The following is a 26,169-nucleotide window of genomic DNA, read 5'->3' on the forward strand; positions in this document are numbered from 1 at the left end:
CTCTGTTGTGTGTCCACCGTCGCAGGTTGGCGGCTAGATTGGTGGACATACATACATTACTCATCTCTGCTTATTCGGTCTTGTGTCGCTGTTAGCAATCGCCATCTCTTGCGATTGCCTTCTCACCTGATCTTCATGGTTGTGTGTTCATCGTCGCAGGGTGGCGACTAGATTGGTGGACACACATACCCTCTATCGCTTTGATCTCTCTCTTTCAGGGCTATCTTGCCCTGCGTTTCTTCCCTTCGTACAATTCCCGTCTGGCGTCTGTGGCAGGGCAGAGGATCTGTCCCTCTGCACTCCACAGCTCCATCTGCCGACAGGAATTTCCCTCTACAGGTGCGTTGCACCTTTTGCTGGGTTCCCTCAAATTATACGCTTGTGGAGGATTTCCGTAATGTCAGCGCACCCAGACACCTTCCAGCAAGACAACGACCCTAAACATTAAGCCAGGGAAAGAATGGACTGGTTTAAAACAAAACATATCCATGTGTTAGAATGGCCCAGTCAAAGTCCAGATCTAAATCCAATCGAGAATTTGTGGCAAGATCTGAAAACTGCTGTTCACAAACGCCGTCCATCTAATCTGACTGAGCTGGAGCTGTTTTGCAAAAAAGAGTGGGCAAGGATTTCAGTCTCTAGATGTGCAAAGCTGGTAGAAACCTACCCTAAACACTAGCAGATGTAATTGCAGCAAAAGGTGGATCTACAAAGTATTGACTCAGGGGGCCGAATAATTATGCACACCCCACTCTGCAGTTATTTTTTTTTTAATTGTTTGGAATCATGTATGATTTTCATGCACTTCTCATGTGTACACCACTTTGCATTGGTCTTTCACGTGGAATTCCAATAGAATTAATTCATGTTTGTGGCAGTAATATGACAAAATGTGAAAAACTTCAAGGGGGGCGAATACTTTTGCAAACCACTGTAAGTGTGCTCCCTGCCAGTTTTGATTAAAGTAGGAAAGAGTTGGAATTTGGTTCAGTTGTAACTGAAAATTTTCTTCTAACCGAGCAGAATTCTCTTAACCTCCCGTCTTAATGTCATGGGCTATGATGTGAGCCATGGTGGCCACTGGGAAAGGAGATAACAGACGGAAATAAAATTCTGACAGAGGTTCTATTCTAGCTCCCCAACATTGGCCTCGATTCATAAAAGTGAGTGCGGTGGTTCAGAGAAGGGCGGGAAATTACCGCTAGCGGTAAATGAGGGTTTTTGCAGTGAACTCATTTGAAAAATTCAGAGTGCGAGATGATTGCAATAGCAGTCGGTAAGTGTGCGGTGTGGTGCGGAAAACTGTCGGTATAATTTGCTGAGTGCAGTAGTTTGCCGCTGACTTCCTAATGACAAGGTGCATGCTGGGTAGAAGTGGGCAGTTTCAGACACACGTGACTTATTTATTATATATATATATATATATATATATATTTATATATATATATATATATATATATAATATATATATTTTTTTTTATTTTTTTTTTAATTCTTATAAATGATCTAACTCTGTACAGTTTCTAAAAACCTGGGTGATATTACAACCACCCTTACTCTTTTGTATCCTTAAAAATTCCATAACATTAAGTTGAAAGGGCTCCATTTGTCACCTAAAATCTACTGAGTAGAACAAACTCGCCAGGTCTTTGTTAGCGATAACAACACGTTATTTATCACCTTTTTTTTTTTTTTTTATTCACTTCATTTAGTTTACCGACACAAACAACGTTTTCATTACTGTACTATTACCGCATTATTACTGCATGCAGTAAAATATGCGTAAAAACAGGCGTAAAATTTTATGAATCCACTATCAACATACCATGCGGTAATTTACCTCTTTGGCGATAACACATGCGGTAATTGTTTATGAATCGAGGCCATTGCTGGAAAACAAATTTTATTGCTGTATCTTTTGCTTAATCAGCTTTTCTTTAGGGAAAATTCCCCTGCATGTGGACACACACAACAAACTCTTAATGTAGGTAACCATGCTATTCAAAGCTAAAATTATAATTCTTTTTTTTTTTCTCGAATTGACACATCACTATGCAAATGCTGGTGCAGAAGCACAGTGATGCAGTGGATAGGAACCACCTTGCACCTGTAGATACCCACTATATATGCTGTCCCTGTCTTTATGACTGGGTCCTTCAGTCCTCCCATATCAAAAATATGTTAAAAACTCAAATAGTTGGCTTGTACAATATGGTAAGGACATGTGGTGGGGATTAGATAGGTAATTCGTTGATGACATGACTATGTACTCTGCAAGTGCTGCAATAGATGTTAGCACTATATACAGTAAATACATAATAACAATATGGCACATCAATCATCTCTTGCATAGATTCAGTTTTAAAGGACAAGCTAGCAATTCATTAAAGTCTGCCTTTTGCATGTGACTTCATAACACTATGGGATGTCTGTTGGCTTGATTTTTAAGATCCTTTCATACTGTCATCTAGTTTTGGAATGCTTATCAGTTGTTCTGTCTTCATGAGATAAGTGTGTAAGGTATGAATTGCTTGAACACAATATTCAGCTGATGCTGTAGATATAGCTAATTTGCTCTAGTAAGGTGGTGTTAAGCTATCTCCATTCTACACTAGGGAAGACACCCCTTCTACGTGGAGGAGAAAGTGCCGTGGAAGAAGATGTGTAAGACGCTCAATATGAAGTTCATGTCTGAGGTGGGGACAAAGCAGGAGCTGACGCCGGTGCATTTCCGCTTCCTTGCTCAGAAGATCTTTGGTGACAATTCAAGCTATGATGATGTCAAAGAGCGTATGGTGTCCTGGTCTCAGTTTAACAAGGTATGAAAGAAAGCCTGAACTGAGGAGGATATGTGAGGAGTGGTTGCTGCTGACTCTCCATGGCTTTTATTATTTGTCTCTGCAACACTGTCACCTAAAACTGGCATTTTCATGCTTACGGATATAAGCCTACATTGGCCTCCATGGGTCCTGATTTACCTCTCAGAATCCTAATCTACAAATTGCCACCCCTGGGATTATGCTGACATAATAGCCCATATTCAAAAGTACCAAAAAGTAGGTGAAAAAATTAAAGGACAACTGAAGTGAGAGGAATATGGAGGCTGCCATATTTATTTCCTTTTAAATAATACTAGTTGCCTGGCATCCTGCTGATCTTTCAGGCATCAGTAATGTCTCTGAATCAAACACCTGAAACAAGCATGAAGCTAATCCAGTCAAATATCTGCATGCCTCTTCAGGGTCTGTGGCTATTAGAGGCAGAGGATCAGCAGGGCAGCCAGGCAATTTGAATAATTTAAAAGGAAATATACAGTATATGGCAGCCTCCATATCACTCTCACACAGGTGTAATTTATGGTAACAGTAAAAAAAGGGCGCAGGAGGCTAGTGGACAGATCGGGCGCCGCCATTCACTCCCATAATAAATATCGTTTACTGGGCGCCGAACGGGAAAAAGGGGCGCCCGAGAATAATAACGTATAATAACGTTTTCCAAGGGCGCCCGAAGATTTTTAATGTTTTATAACTGCTTGTGATGATTTACGTTTCCTATTTCAATAAAACATTATTTTAAATGTTATCCCTTACTGTTTGTAAAACATTATTATTCACAAAATAAAGCGATCAGTATGTAAAGTAAATTGTAATATATTTTATCCCTTACTTTTTCTAAAACATTATTCTACACACAATACAGTTATCACTAAGGAGGGTCTTAGGTTTAGGCACCACCAGGGGGGTCTTAGGTTTAGGCACCATCAGGGGGGTCTTAGGTTTAGGCACCATCAGGGGAGTCTTAGGTTTAGGCACCATCAGGGGGGTCTTAGGTTTAGGCACCATCAGGGGAGTCTTAGGTTTAGGCACCACCAGGGGGGTCTTAGGGTTAGGCACCACCAGGGGGGTCTTAGGTTTAGGCACCACCAGGGGGGTCTTAGGTTTAGGCACCACCAGGGGGGTCTTAGGTTTAGGCACCAATACGGGGGTCTAGGGGTTAGGGGTAGGTACAGGGAGGGTTACTTACTAATTTTTTTTTAAACGTTATTATACAATTCACTTTTTAAATGGAAGATTAACGTTTTCACATTTGCCGATTTCATGAACATTATTTAATGATTTATAACTTTATAAAAATGAATATTTAAATGAAATATAGTACATTATATTTTTAAACGTTATCCATGTTTATCGTTTAAAACCCCGCGCCCTTTTTTCCCAGCGCCCCTTTTTAACGTACGCGTAATTTATTATGTAAATACAGTATCCATGTGTTACAAATTCCTGAATTTTTATTTTTGACTATTTATACTGCACTGTACTCTGTTCTCACATTAACTGATAGATCTGCATACTCAGATATTAATGTTATAATGCAATTCTAAAGGCCCATACACACGCTAGATGGATGTTGCCCAACAGGGATCAGGACCTGATCACCTGGGTGACATTGCTTGGCAAAGACTGTACAGATGCCTAGTTAGCCTGTAGGCCAACAATGTGTTTTGTTGCAATGCGGGGAATGGATGGCTGATGGAGCAGTGCAGACTTGGCGGTACGCTATGGGCATGCCAAACGGTGGGAAACAAAGCTATCGGCCATCACTCAGCAGAGTTGATCTGCCCGGAGGATCACTTGCCAGATGACAGGCAGGGGCTGCTGTCCACAGCTCATATTATCGGCAGAGGTGGCCGCTGACTTTAATCCACTTTATTCTTGTGATCTGATAAGGATGTGACAGTATGAATAATCGTACATCTATTTGATGCTCCCAGCGTCCTCACATGGTCAACTTATTTATGATATTTGTTCAGTCAAATCATCAAGGTAAACTACTAATCAAGTTTGGATGGATGCCTTTGCTTATTTTGCATGACAGAAAATCCCCTTTTTTATCTTCAGCATTAATTTGTCTTTCAGGAGACTCTCCGGGAAAGAAACTTTACATTTTGGCATTGGTTTGATGGAGTTATGGACCTCACTAGAAAACATTTAAAAGAATACTGGTCGGATGGGTGAGTGTAAGAAATCTACATCTTCATCTGTAAGCATAACAGTGAATCTACTGTATGCTTTCAAATACACAGTTGCAGAAGCATAGCTCTCAATTCTCCCTTTTTTGGAGGGACAGTCCCTCTTTGGGAACCAAATCCATCTGTCCCTCTTTTTTATCATGTGTCCCTCTTCAGGACTGATGTACAGATCTATGTGACTTAGGTGCTGAACAGTGGTAATCGGGAGTATTCAGGTGTTCTAAATTCACGATGCCGAATCTCAACACCAACACTAGTTAGAATGATCCATTGTTCAAACCTTCCTGACAAGTCTATGCAGCAGATTGCTTCCTTATTTTCCAAAGAACTAAAGCTGAATGTTGACCACCAGACGGAGGAAGATGGATCCAGCGACGTCCCCCTAACGACGAGAGTTCTGCGATCCATCTTCCGGCTGGCAGGTACATGCGATGTCACACATCGGCACATGACGGGCACAATCGGGAAGCCAAGCGTTTGCGGTACTTTGCACGGAGTTGTCTGGGATCTGGGATCTTACAGATCCAAAAATATTGCCAGTCATCGGAAAAATCACGTAGTGGATACAGGCCTTTAAAGAGATAAAATATGTGATCTCTGTCACTGACAGCAGTATTTGACTGGGGTACATACAGTAGGTATCACCACAGAGAAGGATAGCACGGACTCACTTTAACTAGCATGTCTACTATGCCATGGCAAATGGAGTGGATGGTGTATGTGTAAAAGGAATTAAAGGATAAATGCAGAGTGACATTTGCACAATGCACCAGGTTGACAAATGAGTATAAACGAAAGATGTCCATTATCAGAACGATTTTTAATGAATGATCATTTTTTCGATAAAGATACTTAGATTGAAAGAAAAGATTGATCCACAGAATTAAAATAGAATAAAATACAGTATGGAGTGGGGGAGGGGTAGTATAGGGGAGGAACTGTGGGTAACAGTAGGAGAAAAGGAATGCATAGAATTATACATATACGGTCTTTTAAAGTGTAGTGTTAGGGAATTGTGTGTTCTTTTTTAAGAGTGTGGTTTTAGTGAAAAGTCTTGGTCAGAGGGTCACTTTATTATTAAACGTACCTAGGGTGATCCACAGAATTAAAGAATCAAACTTATCCGAAATTGAAACCAGATGTGGTCATAATTCTGCAAAAATTCACCAAGTGGATTGACCAGTTCTTCAGGAAACAATAGATAATGTGATCATTCAGGATCAATTGGTTCCACCCACCAGCTTCTCTGTTTTCATACAATACGATCTGAAGAATCTGACCAAAAATATGATCATTCATTAAAAATTGTACATGGGCACCTTAAAAGATGGCTCAAGCTTACTATTAGCGTTTCTTTTCACATGATGAGGTGAGAATAGCTGTTGCCACCGTCAAAGAAAAATCATTCAAATCATCAATTGGCACACCACTACTACTACTATTGCAACTTGTGGTTTATTTTTTACATTTTGACATTTTTCACATGTGAGTGCCCCTTATTTAGCCCCTGCTATCAGGGACGTAGCAATAGGGTGTGCAGAGGTTGTGACTGCATCAGGGCCCTTGAGCCAGAGGGGCCTCCTTCAGCTGCAGTCAGGGCTGGGCCGAGGCATAGGCTGGAGAGGCTCCAGCCTCAGGGCGCAGTGTAGGAGGGGGCGCACAATTCATACAGCTGTCATTCCTAATTGTGTTTGAAACAGAAAGAAATAAGAAAAGGGGATACATAGCAGTGACTGCAAGCCAGATAACTAGATATTAAGATGTTGGGGAGGTTGTGGGCCCTGTGGCCCTCTTAGTCTAATAGCAATCAGTGAGTGACGGCTGGGGTGAGAGGGATGGAGGGGCGCACTTTGGTGTCTCAGCCTTGGGTGCTGGAGGACCTTGTCCCGCCTCTGGCTGCAGTATTAGCTCTCTATTGGTCCTGTGCTCATAATAATCACTTCTATAGATACTGTGAATAGTGGTAATCATTAACAAACTGTTCCCCATCCCCTTCTTGTACCTCTGACACTGTAGTTGCCATTGGCAGGTTTTGGGGTACCGTATCAATTGTTATGTATAGAGTGCTTAGGGGACCCCATTGTAAAACTTGCATCGGGCCCACAGCTCCTAAGCTATTCCTCTGCCTGCTATGTTATCTGTGCAGAACACATCCTCTTTCATCTTCTACCATTCACATAGAGACACTCATATGCACCCTTTAATGTCTCCAAAGTAAACATGAAGCACCATAAAACCTTAAAATAACCTCCCCTGAGAATTTCCCTTTCATGCCTAGTTCTCTTCTTGTCTCCATTTTCTCCCAGGAGCCACCGTGACTAAAAATGGTGTTTCAACAACAGCCAGATATTAGTGACATGCAAATATCTAACTCATACAGATTCCACTCATTATCCGTTAACTAGCTGGCAGGCAGTTCTCAAGTTTTAGGCAGACCCCTCTCCCCTGTGACATTCCCCATCAACCTCACATTGTATGAAGTCTCAGGGCTAGGAACAATCTTCTCAGTGGGGATTCAGATAGCAGTGAACACTTAAAAGAGGTTCTTATTTCAAATTCTAACCCTTTTCCACACTATCAAAAACTAAATTATTTTCTTGATAGAGTTTATTATATTTTATACAAGTAAACCAATTAACCCCCAGCGCTATGAACATAGAAAAGGATACCCAAACGAAACAGCAGTGTTGGAAAATCCAAAATCACATCAATTCAGCTCAGCAGAAATGGACCAAACAAACGTCCTAAACACTGTCTTAACTTTTTGCGGACCGACCCAGTTTAAATCTACGTCAGGCGGGTGGTGCTGTGGTTCTGACCGGACATAAACTCTACGTCCCATTCACCCGCGCGTCCCTTACCCGTTCCCGCCGCTCTCGCCGCTTTCTACCCGCCGCAATGTGCTGCCCTGCCGCCTTTATGACGGCAGAGCACTGTGAGCCGGGCAGGAGCCGTTTTTATTGGCTCCTGGCCCTGTCATTACTGTAAGCCAATCCCATTGGCTTACATTGAATGACAGGGTCAGGAGCCAATGAAAGCGGCTCCTGACCGGCGCACAGTGCTCTGCCGTCATAGGGGCGGCAGAGAGAGCAGCCGACGCCGGGGACAGAGCGGCGTGACCGGCGGGAGCGACGGATTATTGCGGCGATTCATCGGAATGCGGCGTTTTAGCGTACCAGCAGCCTCTGGTCCTTAAGGGGGCAGAGGCTTCTGGTACCGAAGTGGCTAAGCAGTCACTGGTTAGTTTAAAAAAAAGTTCCTTAAAGGGGTTCTTTCGCGAAAAAAGTAGGCAGTTAAAAAATGTGACAGATAACAGGTTTTGGGCCAGTCCATCTTTTTAAGGGGGATTCTCAGGGCTTTCTTTGTTTTCAACAGCATTTCCTGAACAGTTTAACTGCCAAAATAGCAAGATACCAGCCGGCCTCCCTAATCACTTGCACACTATTATGTCAGTTAGATTTTGCAACTGTTGTTCAGGAAATGCTGTTGAAAACAAAGAAATCCCTGAGAATCCCCCTTAAAAAGATGGACTGGCCCAAAACCTGTCATCTGTCACATTTTTTAACTGCCTACTTTTTTCGCGAAAGAACCCCTTTAAGTTGCCTGTCAAATGAGAATGACTGTGGTCCTGTGGGTAGCAGGTGAATAAGCTGAAAGACATTCAAGAAAAATTTGCCTCCCCTGGCAACTGCCGTAATATTTGTATTTGTATTAAAATATAATACACAAATTAAAATATATACTCAACTCCCATAAGAAGGTCAAGAGCAGTACGTGCTGTGAAGTCAAAACGAAAAAAGCCGTGACAAGCAGCTCCATCAAAACAGATCCACAGCTGAACTCTCTTGGGAAGCCCTACACCACAAAGGGGAGGTTCCCTGAAACATGGAAAGGGCTTCCCAAAAGAGTGCATCTGCAGTGTCCTGTGAGAAATGATCGTTACTGGCTTTGACGGAGATCTGTTGCGACCTTCTTATGGGAGTAGAGCATATATCTTAATGTGTTGATAAATTAAGATCAATGGATTCCAGCACTCGATACAAAGATACTTTTATTAAAGGGTAACTTCAGCCTAAACAAACTGTCATTAAAGCAGATCTGAGATGAAAAACTAACTATAACAAGTAACTTGTCTATATATCTTATCTAAAGTTTAGATATTTTTACACAGCAAATCTAGCTGCAAACAGCTTCAACAGAATATGATTATTTCTTCCTGTGATACAATGACAGCGGCCATGTTCTGTTTGTAAACATTACACACAGGCATGCTGATCTGCATCTCCAGCCCTCAGCCTGTGAAAACCTAATTCCTTCTTCTCCCTCCTCCATTCTGCCTCTGAAATCTCTGGCTAGTAACACCTCCCCCTCCTCCTGCCCAGACTGAACTCCCATAAGCCCTTGCTACTGTCTGAAAATGCCAAGGCACTCTGAAAAGCTGTGGGCGACACTCCCACTGAGGTGTATACTAACAACTGCACTGTCTTTTTTTATGTACACATCCAATGACTGAGTCACCTCAGCCTTGCTTGTAAACACAAGTAATCAGAGGGTGTTTCTGATAAGCATCTAGGCAGGGAAATAAATGGAAGAGGAGGAATATATTATAGATAAAAAGAACTATCAGCATTCAACTCTTTGGCACTAGGGTCAGTGCTCCTAAAGTATGTGATAACTACAAACCATAACAGCAGAAAAAGTTTTGCAAGTTTTGAATGCAAAATTAGCATCTTCATCACTTAATACACTCAGACCAGTTGTTGAAATTTGATTTTTATGGTGACAATAAAGCTTTAAAGAAACACCAAGCCTTTTCAGTGCTGCTGAGTAGATTTTTAGTCTGGAGGTTCACTTTAAACAAAAGATTACAACAGGATTAAAAAGCCACCTGTGTCGACAGCTGTTTCACGCGTTGCCACGCCTCCTCAGGTCACCCACACATATTTGAATGTGTGTTTTATCATTTAATAAATTTATTACGCTAGAGGAGGGTGGGTGTTTCCTTTATTTTGAATACTAAACACAATACATAAGTATAAAAAAATACTGTATGTTGATAAAAAAATTATATCAATCCAAATTTGCTTGGCAAGTCTTTCATCTGTGTCATGTAATCTACAGCTAATCTAATGCTGTCATAACTTTTCTTTGGTGCAGATTAATATTGGGATTTGTCAGCAAGCAATATGTCCACACTATTCTGGGCCGAGCGCCGAACGGTACCTTCCTGCTGAGATTCAGCGACTCGGAGATCGGAGGCATCACTATTGCACATATTGTTCGTGGAGAGGATGGTAAACAGCAGCAGAATAACACTGATTGTGCACAAGCATAGGAGGCGCCTCTTTTTATACGAGTTTAATTTGATTTAACACTTTCTGCCAGTTCAGCTATTTTTCTTGATTTATTTCACAAGTTGTTTGAAATGCTCTATGGCGTAACAAATCACAAATTGATACATCAACAATGATAGTGCTGAGCTGTCTTTTACTGGGTTGTTTGAATATAGATAAAATATATATATATTATTATTATTATTGTGTTTATATAGCATCTTCTGCAGTGCCTTTACAAAGTGTATATAGTCACGTCACTAACTGTCCCTCCGAAGAGCTTACAGTCTAATTATAGTTAGCCATTGTCCTTTGTTAATTTGCATATATTCAGCAGTGGTGCCTGGGAGACATCTCGAGCTCACTCCAACCTGAATTATCGCAAATTCTTTCTGTTTTAGGAAAGCAAATTTTTGTTTTTCTTAACATCTTAGTAAGGGGGCTTTTAGGACCATTGTAGTCCCTTACACACTCCAATGAGTTCTGGGTCACCATGAGCTTGCTGGTTAGTCTGTACCTCTCGGTTTACAAGCCCTACTCCATAGAGCCAAATTAATCCATGCCATGCACTGATGAGGATCAAACAATCCGAAACAGTCTGTATGCATGTTGGATTATTATGGCTCTGTACAATTTAACAAGCTGACACATCATTGCATTCCAGCGGTTCTGGAGGTGTGTTTAGCTTCTAAGGGTACAATGGTTAATTTGCATATATTCAGCAGTGGTGCCTGGGAGACATCTCGAGCTCACTCCAACCTGAATTATCGCAAATTCTTTCTGTTTTAGGAAAGCAAATTTTTGTTTTTCTTAACATCTTAGTAAGGGGCTTTTAGGACCATTGTAGTCCCTTACACACTCCAATGAGTTCTGGGTCACCATGAGCTTGCTGGTTAGTCTGTACCTATTGAAATCTAAGGCTAATTTTGGGGAGAAACCAAATAATATTTGTGTTTTTGGAATTATCCATTAGTACTGTCCAGGGCCGTAAATATAGCTGGCCAGGCCCCTGTGCAGAGAGCTGTCGGTGGACCCCCCTCCACTGCGGAGGTTGGGGGGTGGCACGGGTCAGGAGCTAGAGGGGCCTGGTCTCATGCCCAATGTTATAATGCAGAAGCCAGCAGCCTTATATATTACCTGCTTGCATCTCCACCACTTCCTGGTTAGTTAGCAAGTGCGGAGCAGCCACCCAATCACCATACAGGAATTGAAGCTGCATGGTGAGTGGCTGGCTATACTGCACTTGCTAACTAACCCTGGGCTCTCATAGGCTCTGGGCTCTCATAGGATATGTTGTAAATGATACCAGAGCTGAAATTACTTCTTCTTTTACTTAACTGGGGCTTCTTTCAGCCCCTGTATTAAGACCCGAAGGATAACAAGGGACATACAAGCCTATGGGGGCTGGAAGAAGCCCAGGGTAAGTAAAAGAACAGTCTTTAATTTCAGCTCTAGTGTCCTTTAAGCAAATTGGCCAGATTTGCTCTAAATCTGACTTTGAGAATGTCATCTGCCCATCCCAAATTAACATGCTTTGCATGCCTATACAAATCTAGAAAAAATCTGAACTAGGGCTTAACCTGCTGGGCGTTCTGAAAACCCGCCGCACGGCCACGGGTGTTTTTTTTTTTGCCCAATTTTTTTTCTCATGTAGCTAGCCTATCGCTAGCTACATGATGCCCCCCTCCCTGCGCTTTCCCACCCACCCCTCCGATCGCCGCCGGCGCGCTTGCCCATAAGGTAATCCCGTTCTGAACAGGATTTCCTTTAGGGCTTCCCCCGTCGCCATGGCAATGAACGGAATGACGTCATCGGGAGTCCCGATCCACCCCTCTGCGCTGCCTGGCACTGATTGGCCAGGCTGCGCACGAGGTCTGCGGGGGGGGGGGCTCTTTCGCGTCGGCTAGCGGCGGATTGGCGGCGATCGAAGCAAACACACAGCTAGCAAAGTGCTAGCTGTGTGTTTGAAAAAAAAATTATTCAAATCGGTCCAGCAGGGCCTGAGCGGTGACCTCCGGCATCTCTGGACGAGCTCAGCTTGTCTAGAACGCTAGGGAGGTTAAAGTATACCTGTAGGGAAAAATATCCTAAATGGGTACATACCCCAGTGGAGGACAACTTCCCCGGCCCCATTCCACCTCATTGTTCCAGCGCTGGGACCGCCGAACCTCTTCATCAAGGGCTTATGGAAGAGGTGTGTGCGGCCATGCTCCTGTCGTGTACAAGTGCAGGCTGCCTCACACCTGCGCAGTGGCACAAAGTCTTCATGCTACTGTGCAGTCGCGAGGCGTCCTGGGCTTGTTGTTGAACTTTCATAGGGTCCTAGCAAGAAGTGGTGGTCTTTCCTCATTTTCTGCCCACCAACAGAGCTTTTTGTTGGTGGGATCTAATTGCTGCTGCAATTTTTATTTTTTTTTATTAATTTTATTGTATTTTTTTTTTATAAAAATATATATTTTCTTTATAATTTATTCTGCCCCCCCCCTTCCCTCCCTTCCCCACGAGAGCCAATCCCTGTGATCACTTCTCATGAGAGGGATCAGATTGTGAGCCTCTCCTGGGGACAGCTCAGTGACAGAGCTGTCCCCCGTACAGCACTGCACTGAATGTACAAGTAATTGTGGCCGTTTCTTTTTTATTTACCGCCTGCCAGCTCCGATCACAGCTGGCAGGCTGTTTTTACGAAGTGGAGCTTCGTAACTCAGCAAGGATGTGTGAGCACCTGCGCACGGGAACAATCCCCACTAATCTCCGCCTACAGGACTTGACGCCAGTCGGCATTAGGCGGTCCTGTAGCTGCCCCCCACCCACCGCCAATGGGCGTTAGGCGGTCAGGAGGGGGGGTTAAACTTACAGGCTTGATTTAAGCTATATTGAAATAAAATATCCAATAGGCACCCCTGTAAGTATAATTTAGCAGCAAAATTTGTAGTTTAATTTATGTATTTACAGTTTGCTTCATCAGAAAATTTACTACTTGAACAGGAATTTGATTTTGGAAATTTTTTTCACTTTAAATTCCTCTGCTCACAATTAGTCATTTTCAAATAAATATGCATTCACTTTAGTGCATTTTACCTCACTTGTCCTTTAGTGAATAGGCCCCACAATGCACTAGAGATGTGCACGAGGCAGTAGAGGGAGCGGCACTAACCAGAAGAAGGCATAATAACTGGATACTGTTTCACAGCAGCCACCCACAATGCACTGAATCTTGTGTTTAAATGTGATTCCAGGCTCTGGACAGATCCAGAATATTCAGCCATTCACAGCAAAGGACCTTCAGATCCTGTCCTTGGGTGACCGCGTCAGGGACCTGAAGCAGCTGACGTATCTTTACGAGAAAGGAGAAAAGGATATTGTCTTTGAAAAATACTACAAAAGTATGTAAACTCTCAGTCAGTTATTTTTCTTTTTTACATATTGTTTTTATTTTCAGTTTTAAGTACCAAATCTGATTTTTGTTTTCCAGAATTGTTCCGTACAAGAGAGGTGTGTTGCAATTTAGCTAATATGATTAGTTTGAAGAATGACTGACATTATTTTGAAAGTTAGCCTCAACCATGGCCTGTGTGGGCTTTTCATAACTGATTTAAATTGGGTATGTCCTTAGGCCATTTTAATACTACTTACCTTTTGTCCCCAGACAGGGTTGTTTGGTGCCTGCCACATTATATAAAATAATCTGAGGTACACTATATTGCCAAAACTACTGGGTGCCAGCTACACACATTAATTATTTTCCATTGCCTAGCTTCATTTCTTCTTGGAATCAGCTTTAGAAATAAGAAAAAAATGGGTTGCACCTAACAGGATGCAAATACGTTGCACATACACACACACACATACTTTTTTACGCACCTGCACACACACACACACACACACTTTTTTACGCACACACGCGCGCGCACACAAACACTATTTTATGTATTGTTAATTGAAAATCACATTCTATTAAATGCATTTATAAAAACTATGATTGACTAAGCGTTTTGTTCTGGCGATTTTTTGGCGATTAATGCCAAAAATCGCCATTCACACTTGGGGCGATTTTCCGCGATCGCAATTAGCGTTTCTGTAGCACTAAACGCGATCGCCAGAAATTCGCCTGAAAATGGTGTGGATACACATTTTTTTTGAGCCCAGGTGAGAATGGACCCATAGGTTTGTATTGCACTAGCGCTTTCAAAAGCGATAGCACTTGAGCGTTTCGCCCAAATCGCTGTCAAAACGCTCAGGTGTGAACGGGGCCTTAGGGATGAAAAGAAATGCAGAAACAAAATAAGACACATCAAATAAGTAAATATATCACATTTACAATACAAAAAACCTTTCATAATATGTTAGTTTCATATGAACTAAATGCATTTTTTGTTTTGTTATACAGTATATCTCTGAATTTTATTCTTTAACTGTTCACCAGCTGTCTTTATACCTATGAAATATTACTGTGCCTTGAACACTTTGCAGTCCTTGGCGCCTGTTGAATCATCTTTTCTCCTGTGTTTTCTCACAGGAGATGTTTTCACGCCTTATCAATAAAATATCTTTTAATCCCCCAACCAGCAAGAAAATATGCCAAATGAGTTTAATGTTATGTGGTTACCTATTAGTTCCTTTTTTTTTATTATTCTCAAGTGCTGATAAATTATTTTGTAGATAAAATGAAAATGTATCTCCTGGGATAAAACTTAATTGAATTAGGATCATTGTCTTTTTTTCATTCCTTCAGAGGTGTCAGCCACTGAAAATGGGTACAAGAGAGCTGTAATTACGCTAATAGTGCAAGGGTAAGTTTCATCACTCAGTCTATATCATTATTTGTGTGTTTGCATGGCGTCATTATATTTTACTTTTCAATAGGATGAACTGAAAGCTAGAGGAACCAGATCTTTTTTTAGAGTTTATAAGGAACATTAAAGGAACCATGTACAATGAAATGGTTAACTACTTCACCACTCAAGGGTTTTTCCCCTCATGGCCCAGAGCATTTTTCACATTTCAGCACACCTCCCATTCTTTTTCCCATTCCTTTATCATTACTTATCGTATCTAAATGATCTATACTTTTTTTTTTCACCACAAATTTGGCTTTCTTTGGGTGGTACTTGCAATTGTTTAATTTTATATGCATTTTAACAGGAATAATATGAACAAATTAGAAAAAAATCATCATTTCTCAGTTTTCAGCCATTATACTTTTGAAATAAAACATTTTATTTGTCCATTTGTCCCGGTTAGTACAATGTTTAAATTATGTCCCTATGGTCAAAGTAGAGATCCTCACACAGTCTTTGCCAAGAACAGTGAAGATTTATTGTTCCATCACAAACATATATACAATAGTTCGACCGTACAGCCGTCTGAGGTGTATGGTCAGACAATTGTATATATGTGTGTGATGGAACAATAAATCTTCACTGTTCCTGGCAAAGACTGTGTGCGGATCTCTACTTTGACCATTGGATTACAATTAGCTTTGGGAACCAGCACCAGCATCCGCTGGAGTAAGGTGTGTGATTTTTTTTGTGTTTTTGGTTTTCTCATTGTACTCTATCAATAAATACAAGCCCTAATTTGAAAAAATAACAATAATATACCTACATGTCATACATATATAAAAAGCGAAATCCCTTATATTTTACTTTGTTGATTATGTGGCCAGGGTCGGGGACATAGGGTCAATGGCCTTTTTTATTTTATATTTTTTGTATTGCAGTACAATATAAAGTTTGGCCACTAGACCAAAGCAGAAGCATTCCAAGCAAAAGGGAAAGTTTTTTTCTTTTTACACATATTTTCATAGTGCCACGGAATATGTATGCACTTTATAAATCAATAATAATAATAATAATAATAATTATTGAATTATCAGTGCTGTTTGTTACAGTACTGGTAATTTATAATTTAGGCACTTAGATTAGGGAATGGGAACATGTGTTCCTAAACCCAATCATTGATCTAACGGGTGGAATCAGGGGCTAGCGGTGCGCTCATAAAAGGCAGAAGTCTAATATCCATGCCCCTGGGACTTTAGATGAAGTCCTGTGTGGGGTTTACTGCCTCGGCACTGATAACTACGGTAGTTAAAGTTTTTAGTGTCATTTTACAATAGATTTAGAGAGGGAGAAAAAATAAAAAAGTTGTATGTCTGCATAGTCTTTGGTTTGGTTCACACTGGGCCCACTTCTCTGCATTTTGATGGAGTGGGCATAGGGTTTAAAAGCAATAAGTCAAAGTCTGCAGTAATTTTCAGTATGCTGGTTCGCAGATATCTGTTGATATTCTGCCTGACTGTGTCACTTTTTCCTATGACGGACAAATCTAACTGATGCAGATTTTTTTCAGACTCCATTGCGTTTCTTTTGATGAATAGCACATATCGGCTCTGGATTGGCTGCCCACCCTGCAGTGGCCCCCATATTTGTATGATACCACTCCAACTATCAGCAACAGTCCAGAAGAGGGTGAACCGAAAAATAACATATCCATTTACAACAGTTTTCACATTAGATTCAACACAATCATCAAATCTAATGAAAATCTTTTGTGACACACTATGGCATTTTCAAATAACATTGCTATCAAAATATCCATTGAATAGAGACTGGATATGAGGATGAGTGTGGAGGAGCTGCAGCACCGTGCTATCAATGTTTCCCATTGTGTTAGGCACCTATTTGCTATCAATTTTGAAATTGTGTGTGCCTTAAATCATGCCTGCAATTTTTTTATTGTCAGGGATGAAAATGAGGCAATGCAAAGCCCTTCAAGGCTAAACGATAATGTGCCGATGGATGAAGGTGAAATGTACCAAAATTCAGCAAGTGGAAATATTCTGTATCAGTGAGTACATGACAATTCTTCAGTTAGCCCTACATTTACGCACAACAGTGGCAATGAAATAGTCCTACAAGTTACCATATTTGCTTTTGAGCACAAGTAATATTGCCTGTTTACAAATTACAAGTTTCTAAAGTACAGTATATCTGCTTTGAAAGCTGCCATGGCATTTTATTGCATAGCTGCTATTTTTATAGATTATAGTGATCATTCTCTCCTTTCTCTTCCTTCTGCTAAGCCTGCGGCCAAGTTTTAGCACTGCTAGGGATGTTTACTAATTGTAGCTGATCAGGAAATTACAATGTAATGCACTGGAAATAAGATAAAGATAAAATAATTTGTTAAAGCAATAATGAAATGCCGAGTATCATGACACTTTAAGTATTAAGTGCACAAAAAATAGATATAGTGCATTAAGTAAAAAATCAATATGTTTTATGGGGAGCTTCACTGTATTATTTAGTGGTTAATTTTGTACAATATTCCTGCTTCGCAGAGAGGATTTACACTTTTGGTTTTAAAAGTGACATTAGACACACAATTCAGGTAGCATATTGACGTTCTGCAAGAGTGTCATCATAGATTTCCAGGAAATATTTGCACACTGCTTACAGTACCTGCCAGACAATGAGAACAGGTAGGACAGGCAGACGCTGAGGATTGAACCATAATGGAGTAAGCAAAGAATGTGGGCGGTAGTAGGAAAGGGTGGTTCTGAAGAGTGTAGGAACAGATGTGGGGCATTGATGAGCAAAAATGCTGATATTCATTTTGCAATTATTTTTTTGCAAAATAATGTAAAATTTTACTTTTAAGTGAAAATGCCACTGAACCTTGTTTTGTAATACGTTTGTAATGTTTTGCATTTTTCATGAATTTCCGTGCTAAAATTAACAATTGTCATTCTTTTTGCAAATTTGAGCAGTAAAAATAATCATTTTTTGCATTTTCCACAAATTTTCCATATTGCGGATATTTTTTCGAAATCAAAATTAGCATTTATGGGTCTGTATGACTCAGAGTTTGCAAATCCAGTTGTGTTGTTGTTTGAGGGTCATGTCTTTTCTGTAAATAATATTGGGTTTATATCTGCTGTACAGTGGATTATTATGCTGTGCATACACCATGTGACCCTGTTGTCTACCTCTGATTGTGTATAAATGAACCCAGATGGTATCTCTCTAAAGGTGCGTACACACGCACTGCGGAAGCCAACAATGGGTCCGTCAGACCCTCCCGCTGGGCGGACATTCAGCCGACAGTAGTGCATGTGTATGGAGCGGATCGTTCAGGAACAGCCTTATCAGTCTGCCGACAGTGCGTACACACGCACTACTGTCGGCTGAAACGGACCCGTCGTTGGCTTCCGTAGTGCGTGTGTACGCACCTTAATACAAGATTCAAAAATGATGCTGTTTACCTGAATTATCTGATAGAATAAACACATAGGCCCTCAAGTTTTCTCTTAGGAGATAATTTTTTATCTTTTGTTTAATATAACTTTTCAGCATTCTGCAATTAAAAAAGTGCCGTAAAGTGGATTAAAGTACTATCAAAATGATTCTGTGTATTTTCTTGCTTGCTGGTGGTTTAGAAAGCATTTTATGAGGAAGTGTGAGATTATTACCCAGGAGACACTTACAGTAGGAGAAAAGTGAATAGAATAAAGGTTCTATAGGGTTATTCGCAAAACAAAAATAAAAAATGTAGAAGTGCAAGTGCCAGAAACGAGCATCTGCACACTTTCAAAGCCAAAACGGTGCTTCAGTGTTGCTTGTGAATTCGCACAAAAGTCATTTTTGCATCGAAAATGCGATTTTGGGAAAGTATTTGCGAACATTTTTGCAAAAATTAAATGCGAAAAGAATATCGGCATTTTTGCTTATCACTAATGTCCATTTTTATGGACAGGTGAATTCAGGGATTATCTGTACCTCCCTGCCCAGGAGATGGTGCATCCTTACCTTATGGGGGAAGGTTCTGGGGGAGGCCGCATGATGACATGTAGGCACCTCCTTTAATAATATGATGACACCCAGAAGTCTGTCCCCTTCAAGGAAAATAGCTAGGATATTAAATTCACTAACTGCTGCTTTATTATCTGGCAACTGATTAATTAACTGATAGACAGTGGTTTTCACTTCATGATTTGGTAGAGGTTTGCATGTTAGGAGAATTCCCCAGTTTTCCTTCATTGTTAATAGTAGTAGTAATGGAAGGAGTAGTGTTATCATTAGTAATAGTAGACGTGTATACAGAGCCGGAACATCTACAAGGCAAACCTAGGCAGTTGCCTAGGGCCTGGAGAGAATCTAGGGGCCTGGTGAATGCTGCTCCCTACCAAATCTTACCAAACAAAAGTCAGGTGATCATTAGCGTAAGTCAAAAACTGCTATCTTGCTAGGGCCCCATTTAATCTTAATCCTTTTCTGAGCATATGTATATTTAATTCATGTGGTCTAACGTCTATATTTGCATATGTTTTACCACAGGTCCCCAATCTATTCACCTGGAAGTCCTGTAACACATCTTGGTAATTCACAGCTAATACACAAGTGAGTTGTTTTATGGTACTCTTCCATTGAAAAAAAACCTAAAGGCCAGGGTCACCAAACTAGACCTGGAGCTCGTTCCAATGCAAAAGTACTCTTGCCAAAAATATTGGAACCCTCCTCCATTAACATCTTATAGACCTATAAGTCTACTAAATACTAACATTAACATATATGCCAGACTACTGGCAGATCAATTAGAAAAAGTTATGTCTTATGTAGTGAACATGGACCAGGTTGGTTTTATAAAAGGCAGACAGGTATCAGACAATACCAGGAGGCTGTTAAACCTCACGCTTATTGCCATAAAAGTGAAGGTTCCCTCTCTGCTCCTCACCGAAGGCCTTGAAGAGACCCTGAGGCGAGCAATACCCCTTCATTTATATTTACCTGGAGCTTCCTCCAGCCCCATGAGGTCCCTGGCCTTCCTTGCTGTCCTCTCCAGCCACTCCGTTCAGTAGATATCGCCTCCGGTGTTCTGGCTGGCCACACTTGTCTTTGCATGGCTGTGCGGGCACCCCAGTCGTGCTTCTGCAGCCAGGAGTGTTCTTCTGCTCCTGCGCAGTAGTACTGAACAGGCGTAGAATGCTCTACGGCACCTCAGCATGACGGGGGCATGCGCGGCCATGCATGCGCAATAGCCCACAACTGGCCAGAATACTGGGGATGGGGGATATCTACAGAACGGAGAGGGCAGTGAAGGAGGCCACGGACCTCATGGTGCTGGAGGAAGCCGCAGGTAAGTATAAATGCAGGGGTATTGCTCGTCTCAGGGTCTCTTTAAACAGAATTTACTGGGGCTACTTAGAACATGTCCTATATTTATATAAAATACCTGAGCTTTTCTCCAGGACCATCATAGCACTCTAAGAACCCATCAGCAAAAGTATACACAGGCAGGTATGACATCAAACACATTTTCATTACAAATGGAACCAGGCAGGAGTGTCCCCTGTTATCTTTGACATAATAGAACGTTTAGCTGATGCTCTACATTCCCATTCCTATGAGTGAGTATCATCTGCTGTGAAACGCGTCAGTTCATCCGCTCCTTTATGTACAGACTGTCTTTGCATGATTGAATACATTTCAGAGTCAGCATATCCTGCGAGTGTGAATCTTTTCTTTGCTGCTCTATGCTCCAACACCAACATTAAACAATAAGATACAAACCATATAAAGGCACTTTATGCAGACAACATAATAAATAATATACCTAGCTACCATTAAAAAAAAAATTAACAGAAATCCATAAATTGCTACAAGAGTTTCGGTAAGACTTCTTATTACAAAGTTAACTTTACAAAATCTCAAACATTTCATCCCATCTACAAAATGAACTTACCACTATGGATGGGAAATTAACTCCATAACATATTTGGTTATTAAACTCACTTTCTCCAGTTCCTTATGTTTCTCTGAGAACTACACACCTTTATTAACACGCATGAAAATCTATGTAAAGAATAGTCAGTATATTATTTGGTAGGCTAGAAGAATATCCCTGGTAATGGTGGCCACAAACAATACAATAAAATAATCCGATTTTACAGCAATTCGATAGGGGGCAGTGTTAAGCATAGGTTGGGGGGCATTGTTAGGCATAGGTTTGGGAGTATTGTGGGTAGTGTTAAGCATAGGTGTGGGGGGGGGGGGTAGTGTTAAGCATAAGTGGGGGGGAGTGTTAGGCGTAGGTGGGGAAGTTATTATTAGGCAAAGGTGAGGGGGGGGGGTAGTGTTAATCATAGGCAAGAGTGTTAGGCATGGGGGGGGTAGTGTTGGGCGTAGGTGGGGGGTAGTGTTAGGCATAGGTGAGGGGAAAGGGTTTGGCGTAGGTGCGGAAGGGTAGTGCCAGGCGTAGGTGGGGGGGGGTAGTGCTAGGCATAGGTGGGGGGTAGGGTTGGGAGTAGGTGTGGAAGGGTAGTGTTAGGCGTAGGTGGGGGGGTACTGGAAGGCATAGGTAGGGTTAGTGTATTAAATAATAGAATAATGTTAAACTTACAGATATTATACTAACAGTAAAAGTTCACAGTATAATAACAGTAAAGTTACCAATGCTCTACTACCCGGTAAAACGGCATCCATTTTAACTTGCAGCTTTTTTAAATGTACGGAAGACAAGAACCATAACAGAAGTATAATACTGAATCACTGAAATAGAATTGTTGTTGCTGCTTCTTGCCTCCACAATATCACAGATAACAGGTTCATATTCTGCAATGATAAAGGAGGTTTCATAGTTGAACATGTATTGGATACTGATAGATGACTATTAAACTGGTTATGTAATCTATATTCTTTCTTTTGTAGCATTGCAACTCAGAGCCCAATTCTATTAGGTACACAGCCAGAACAAATTGCTTTTCCTACAAATCCAAGGTGAGTCAATACAGCTAGTGAATTCCTCAAAATTGAATTATGAAGTAAATAAATTAAAATTATATCTACTAAAAAGATATATATATAGTCCACAGTAGTTCCATCTTCTTTGTGGCTAATGGAATATCACCTATGTTTTAATACTTAACCTTCCTGGGGGTCGTTCGGGGTAAGCCACGCAGGAGGTTTTCTCAGGCCCTGCTGGGCCGATTTGCTTAATTTTTTTTTTTGCTGCACGCAGCTAGCACTTTGCTAGCTGCGTCAGCACACCGATCGCCGCCGCCCCGCGCTCGTTCACCGCTATCCGTCGCGCCGCGCCGTCCCCCCCCAGACCCCGTGCGCTGCCTGGCCAATCAGTGCCAGGCAGCGCTGAGGGGTGGATCGGGACTCCCAATGACGTCACGACATCGGTGACGTCGGTGACATCATCCCGCGCCATCGCCATGGCGACGGGGGAAGCCCTCCAGGAAATCTCGTTCTTTGAACGGGATTTCCTGATCGGAGATCGCCGAAGGTGATCGAAACGGGCGGGGGGATGGGGCCCTGGGCTCGCTACATGATTTAAAGAAAAAAAAAAACTGCCTATTTATGGGGAATTTATTAGACCGCCAGGAGGGTTAAAGGAAACCTAAGTTGTGAATTACTGGTGTATTTATACTTACCAGAGGCTTCCTCTAGCACCATGAGGTACATGGGATCCCATGCTGTCCTCTCTGTTCTTTTGCTTCCCCCCCCCCCAGTAATCTGGCAGAGCACACGGGAGCATGGTGAGGGCGGGAGCAAGCAGGCACTTTTCCAGGTCTAAGCCTTTGTGGCCCTTCAAGAAATCTGGCCCTGAAGGCATGTAAGAGTTCATGGGTACAGGAAGCAAACCTGTGTGGGTAGTCTCTGTGGGCAAATAGTGAGAGGAAACTGTACAACAGGGACACAGACACCAGTAAAATTTTAGGTAGAGGTTCTAAATATTCTCCTCTCTATCCAGAACAAATGTTTTGGCTGGGATAGCACTATAATGCCAAAACAAGAGCCATAACCGAGACACACCGAAACAGATGAAAGTGTTACTGGTGCTCCTCGCCTTAACTGTATCACAGATAACATGTTCTCATGCTGGTATGATAAAGGATGGGACGTCAGTGTAGCAGCCTTCATAGCTGAACATTTATACTAGGGTAGGTGGATATGACTGATAGATATATACTATAAACTGGTTACGTTATCTAAATTCTTTCTGTATTTCAGCCTAACAACTCTGAGCCCAAGTTTAAGTGTTCTAAGTACACGACAAGAACAAAGTGCTATTCCTGTAGATCCAAGGTGAGTCAATGTAGCTTGTCAGTTCCTCAAACCCTGATTATGGAAGTAAATAAATGGTACATATGGAGTTTGTGATTGCTGATTCACTCTTGTATAATGCCTGTTGCCTCATTTGCTGTACCAGTGCTTGCCATCCTGAAGAATCAGAAACAGAATCATTTCTTTCGCCAAGTACGAACGAGGGGTTGTACCCGAAATTGGTTTTGGCTCATACAGGTTCTGGAAGGATGGGGGGGAAATTGTCTGAAAGTCAATAGCCGAGGCTGCCATACTATGGGGCCACCAGTCGCACTTGGCAATCATCTGTCATCCCTAAGGAGACTCTGGGGGAGGGGGGCAGAGGGAGGCAAAAGGTTGAGCAGTGATGACCCAGTTCCTCATGAAAGAAACGTGTGGTGATGGCTGACGGTGCTGAGAATCCTGATTGCTGACATCTGGCAGTGCTGGCCAAGGTGTTCCAGTTCACAATGTGTTAATTTCTGTGGTGGGTCCAGACTCCTGGGCAGCATTCAGCAGGGCTTGTCAAGATAATCTGGCTGTCACAGAAGCATCCAGCTGCGGCGGCCCTTACTTCTGGTTTAGTGGCTGGCACCATGGAGGGGTAGAAACAAAGGTTTCAATGCTGCAGTGGAGCAGCAGTATGCTGATAAATAGATGGAGCCGGCATCCAGCAAGGTCAAAAGTGTCTCACTCAGTGTGGTGCCCTGATCTCCTGGGTAGCAGTGGTGGACTCCACAAGGCCTGTATCTGCACAGAGAACCGACCCAGGCAGCAGGAAGGTGGAAAAACCTCCAGGTCTGGGACTCCCCATGACCCACACCAGCGTCCCAGGCTAGACCAGACCACACTGCACACCTTCAGTGGGGAAAACAAGGTAAATTGGTAGAGAAAAGGGAAGAAGAACAAGAAATAGTCAGAATCCTGTGGCCATGGCTGCTAATTAAGGCACCATTTTCCTGAACGGCAGTTTAACTTAAAGGCAATTTAAGGCCCTCCCATCAAGCCCGCTCATCCACATTTTAATGCTCAGGGGGAGGAGACGTCAGTGCAGCTCCAGGGTGGTGAGCGCGGGCACATTGGGGAGGGGAGAGAGATGACGGTTGTGTCGGCCTGGGAACAGGAAAAGCAAACACATTTGCAATGCGGTTTGACAGAGAAGTCCACATTTATGTCAGGATTTGCGGGTTCATGGAGTTGGGAGAGGCCGGAGTTTTGGGACCCAAGATAACTATGATCTAAGCTCCTGAGAGGTAAATCAGGCCCTGATTCAGAGTATGAATTATTCACCAACCCAAACCCCTACCTAACTCAATCATTAATCATATCACTCAAACTGAACCTATGGAGAAACAAAATTGAGATGACTGTAATGAAATAAACGTGTGACTTAAAGAAAACCTGAACTGAAAATTAAAAGTCAAAATAAACATACACAAATCATACTTACCTCCCGTGTAGTCTACTCCTTAATCTCTTTCTCCTTTCCCGCGTCCTGTTTGTCCACTGTGATCAAGGGAATTCTCTGTCCTCCATTTTGAAAATGGCCATTACCCCATAACAGCTTTCTGGTCAGCACACTGTTAAACTAACATTGCCCACTTGAGCCATAGGGAAACATAGACATTACTTGGCACAGCAGTTGTCCTCTCAGCTATAACTGACAACAACTGATAAATAACTGACAGCAACTGATATATTTCAGTTCTGACAAAATGTTGTCAGAACTGGAAGGGATCATTGTTAGAAGAAAATGGTGAGCTTCTGAGAGGAATTGACGGCAAGGTAACTATGTAATGTTCATTTGAAGTTACCTCATGTGTTTATTTTAAATAACTTTACTCAGTACAGGTTCCCTTTAAAGTACTGCAGACTGACAGTTAACATAGTTGTATTTCTTACAAGCAATTCAGCAATGGCAGCCTCCACATTTCTCCAATATATTGTTTTGTTCTTTCACAAAAATAAACAAAAATCTTCACTACTTAGATACTTAAAGTTATAATTGAGATGATGAGATGTATAGTACAATTATTTTCCACTGCATTAGGCAATTATCTCATGCCTGTGAATGCAGCAGGCAACCACTAGGTGGCTATTCTGGAAGAGAAGTGTGCTTGTATTTGTGCATAAATGTCTATGTCCTATGGCAGTGATGGCTAACCTTGGCACTCCAGTTGTGGTGGAACTACAAGTCCCATGAGGCATTGCAATATTCTGACAGCTCTAAGCATGACTCGGGCAGGCAGAGGCATGATGGGATTTGTAGTTTTGTCACAGCTGGAGTGCCAAGGTTAGCCATCACTGTTCTATGGTATCTACTGTCATTACAGAACTATACAGGCTGACAGATTGACCTCCTCCTGTAAAGCTGAAATGCTGGCTGCAATATTTTTTCTACATTACTCACTTGGAATGACTGCAGAGAGATGTCTTTCTTGACATACATACATGTTCCTGTGGAGTGATTCAGAATTACTGCTTGGGAAATGTTATAGTTCTCCAATGACAGTTGCACTTTGCTGAAATGTCTTATTTACGGCCCCTTTTACACTTAATGCCTTGCAACATCCCGAAAATGGGCCGTGGCAGGTCCCAATGAGGTAATGCACTGCATGCACTGATTTGGTCACACGACAGCTATAATGCGCAGTGGGAAAAATACAGTGTGATTATTGAAAACCAATTGAACAGACCCGTTTCTAGAGGCAAGCGAGGT

General features: G+C 41.8%; 1 protein-coding gene across 1 annotated transcript in view; it reads left to right on the forward strand.

Moving 5' to 3' along the window:
• STAT6 (signal transducer and activator of transcription 6) overlaps positions 1 to 26,169 on the forward strand; it is a 234,076-nt gene that overhangs the window by 199,892 nt on the left and 8,015 nt on the right. The window contains exons 12-20 of the mRNA XM_068267474.1: positions 2,616 to 2,819; positions 4,917 to 5,011; positions 10,187 to 10,323; positions 13,599 to 13,745; positions 15,095 to 15,152; positions 17,104 to 17,208; positions 19,698 to 19,760; positions 22,068 to 22,136; positions 23,379 to 23,453. Coding sequence (XP_068123575.1) covers positions 2,616 to 2,819; positions 4,917 to 5,011; positions 10,187 to 10,323; positions 13,599 to 13,745; positions 15,095 to 15,152; positions 17,104 to 17,208; positions 19,698 to 19,760; positions 22,068 to 22,136; positions 23,379 to 23,453 — 953 coding nt within the window. The remainder of the gene's footprint in view (positions 1 to 2,615; positions 2,820 to 4,916; positions 5,012 to 10,186; positions 10,324 to 13,598; positions 13,746 to 15,094; positions 15,153 to 17,103; positions 17,209 to 19,697; positions 19,761 to 22,067; positions 22,137 to 23,378; positions 23,454 to 26,169) is intronic.

This window comes from Hyperolius riggenbachi, chromosome 2 (genome assembly GCF_040937935.1).
Source record: "Hyperolius riggenbachi isolate aHypRig1 chromosome 2, aHypRig1.pri, whole genome shotgun sequence".
Classification (NCBI taxonomy): Eukaryota; Metazoa; Chordata; class Amphibia; order Anura; family Hyperoliidae; genus Hyperolius; species Hyperolius riggenbachi.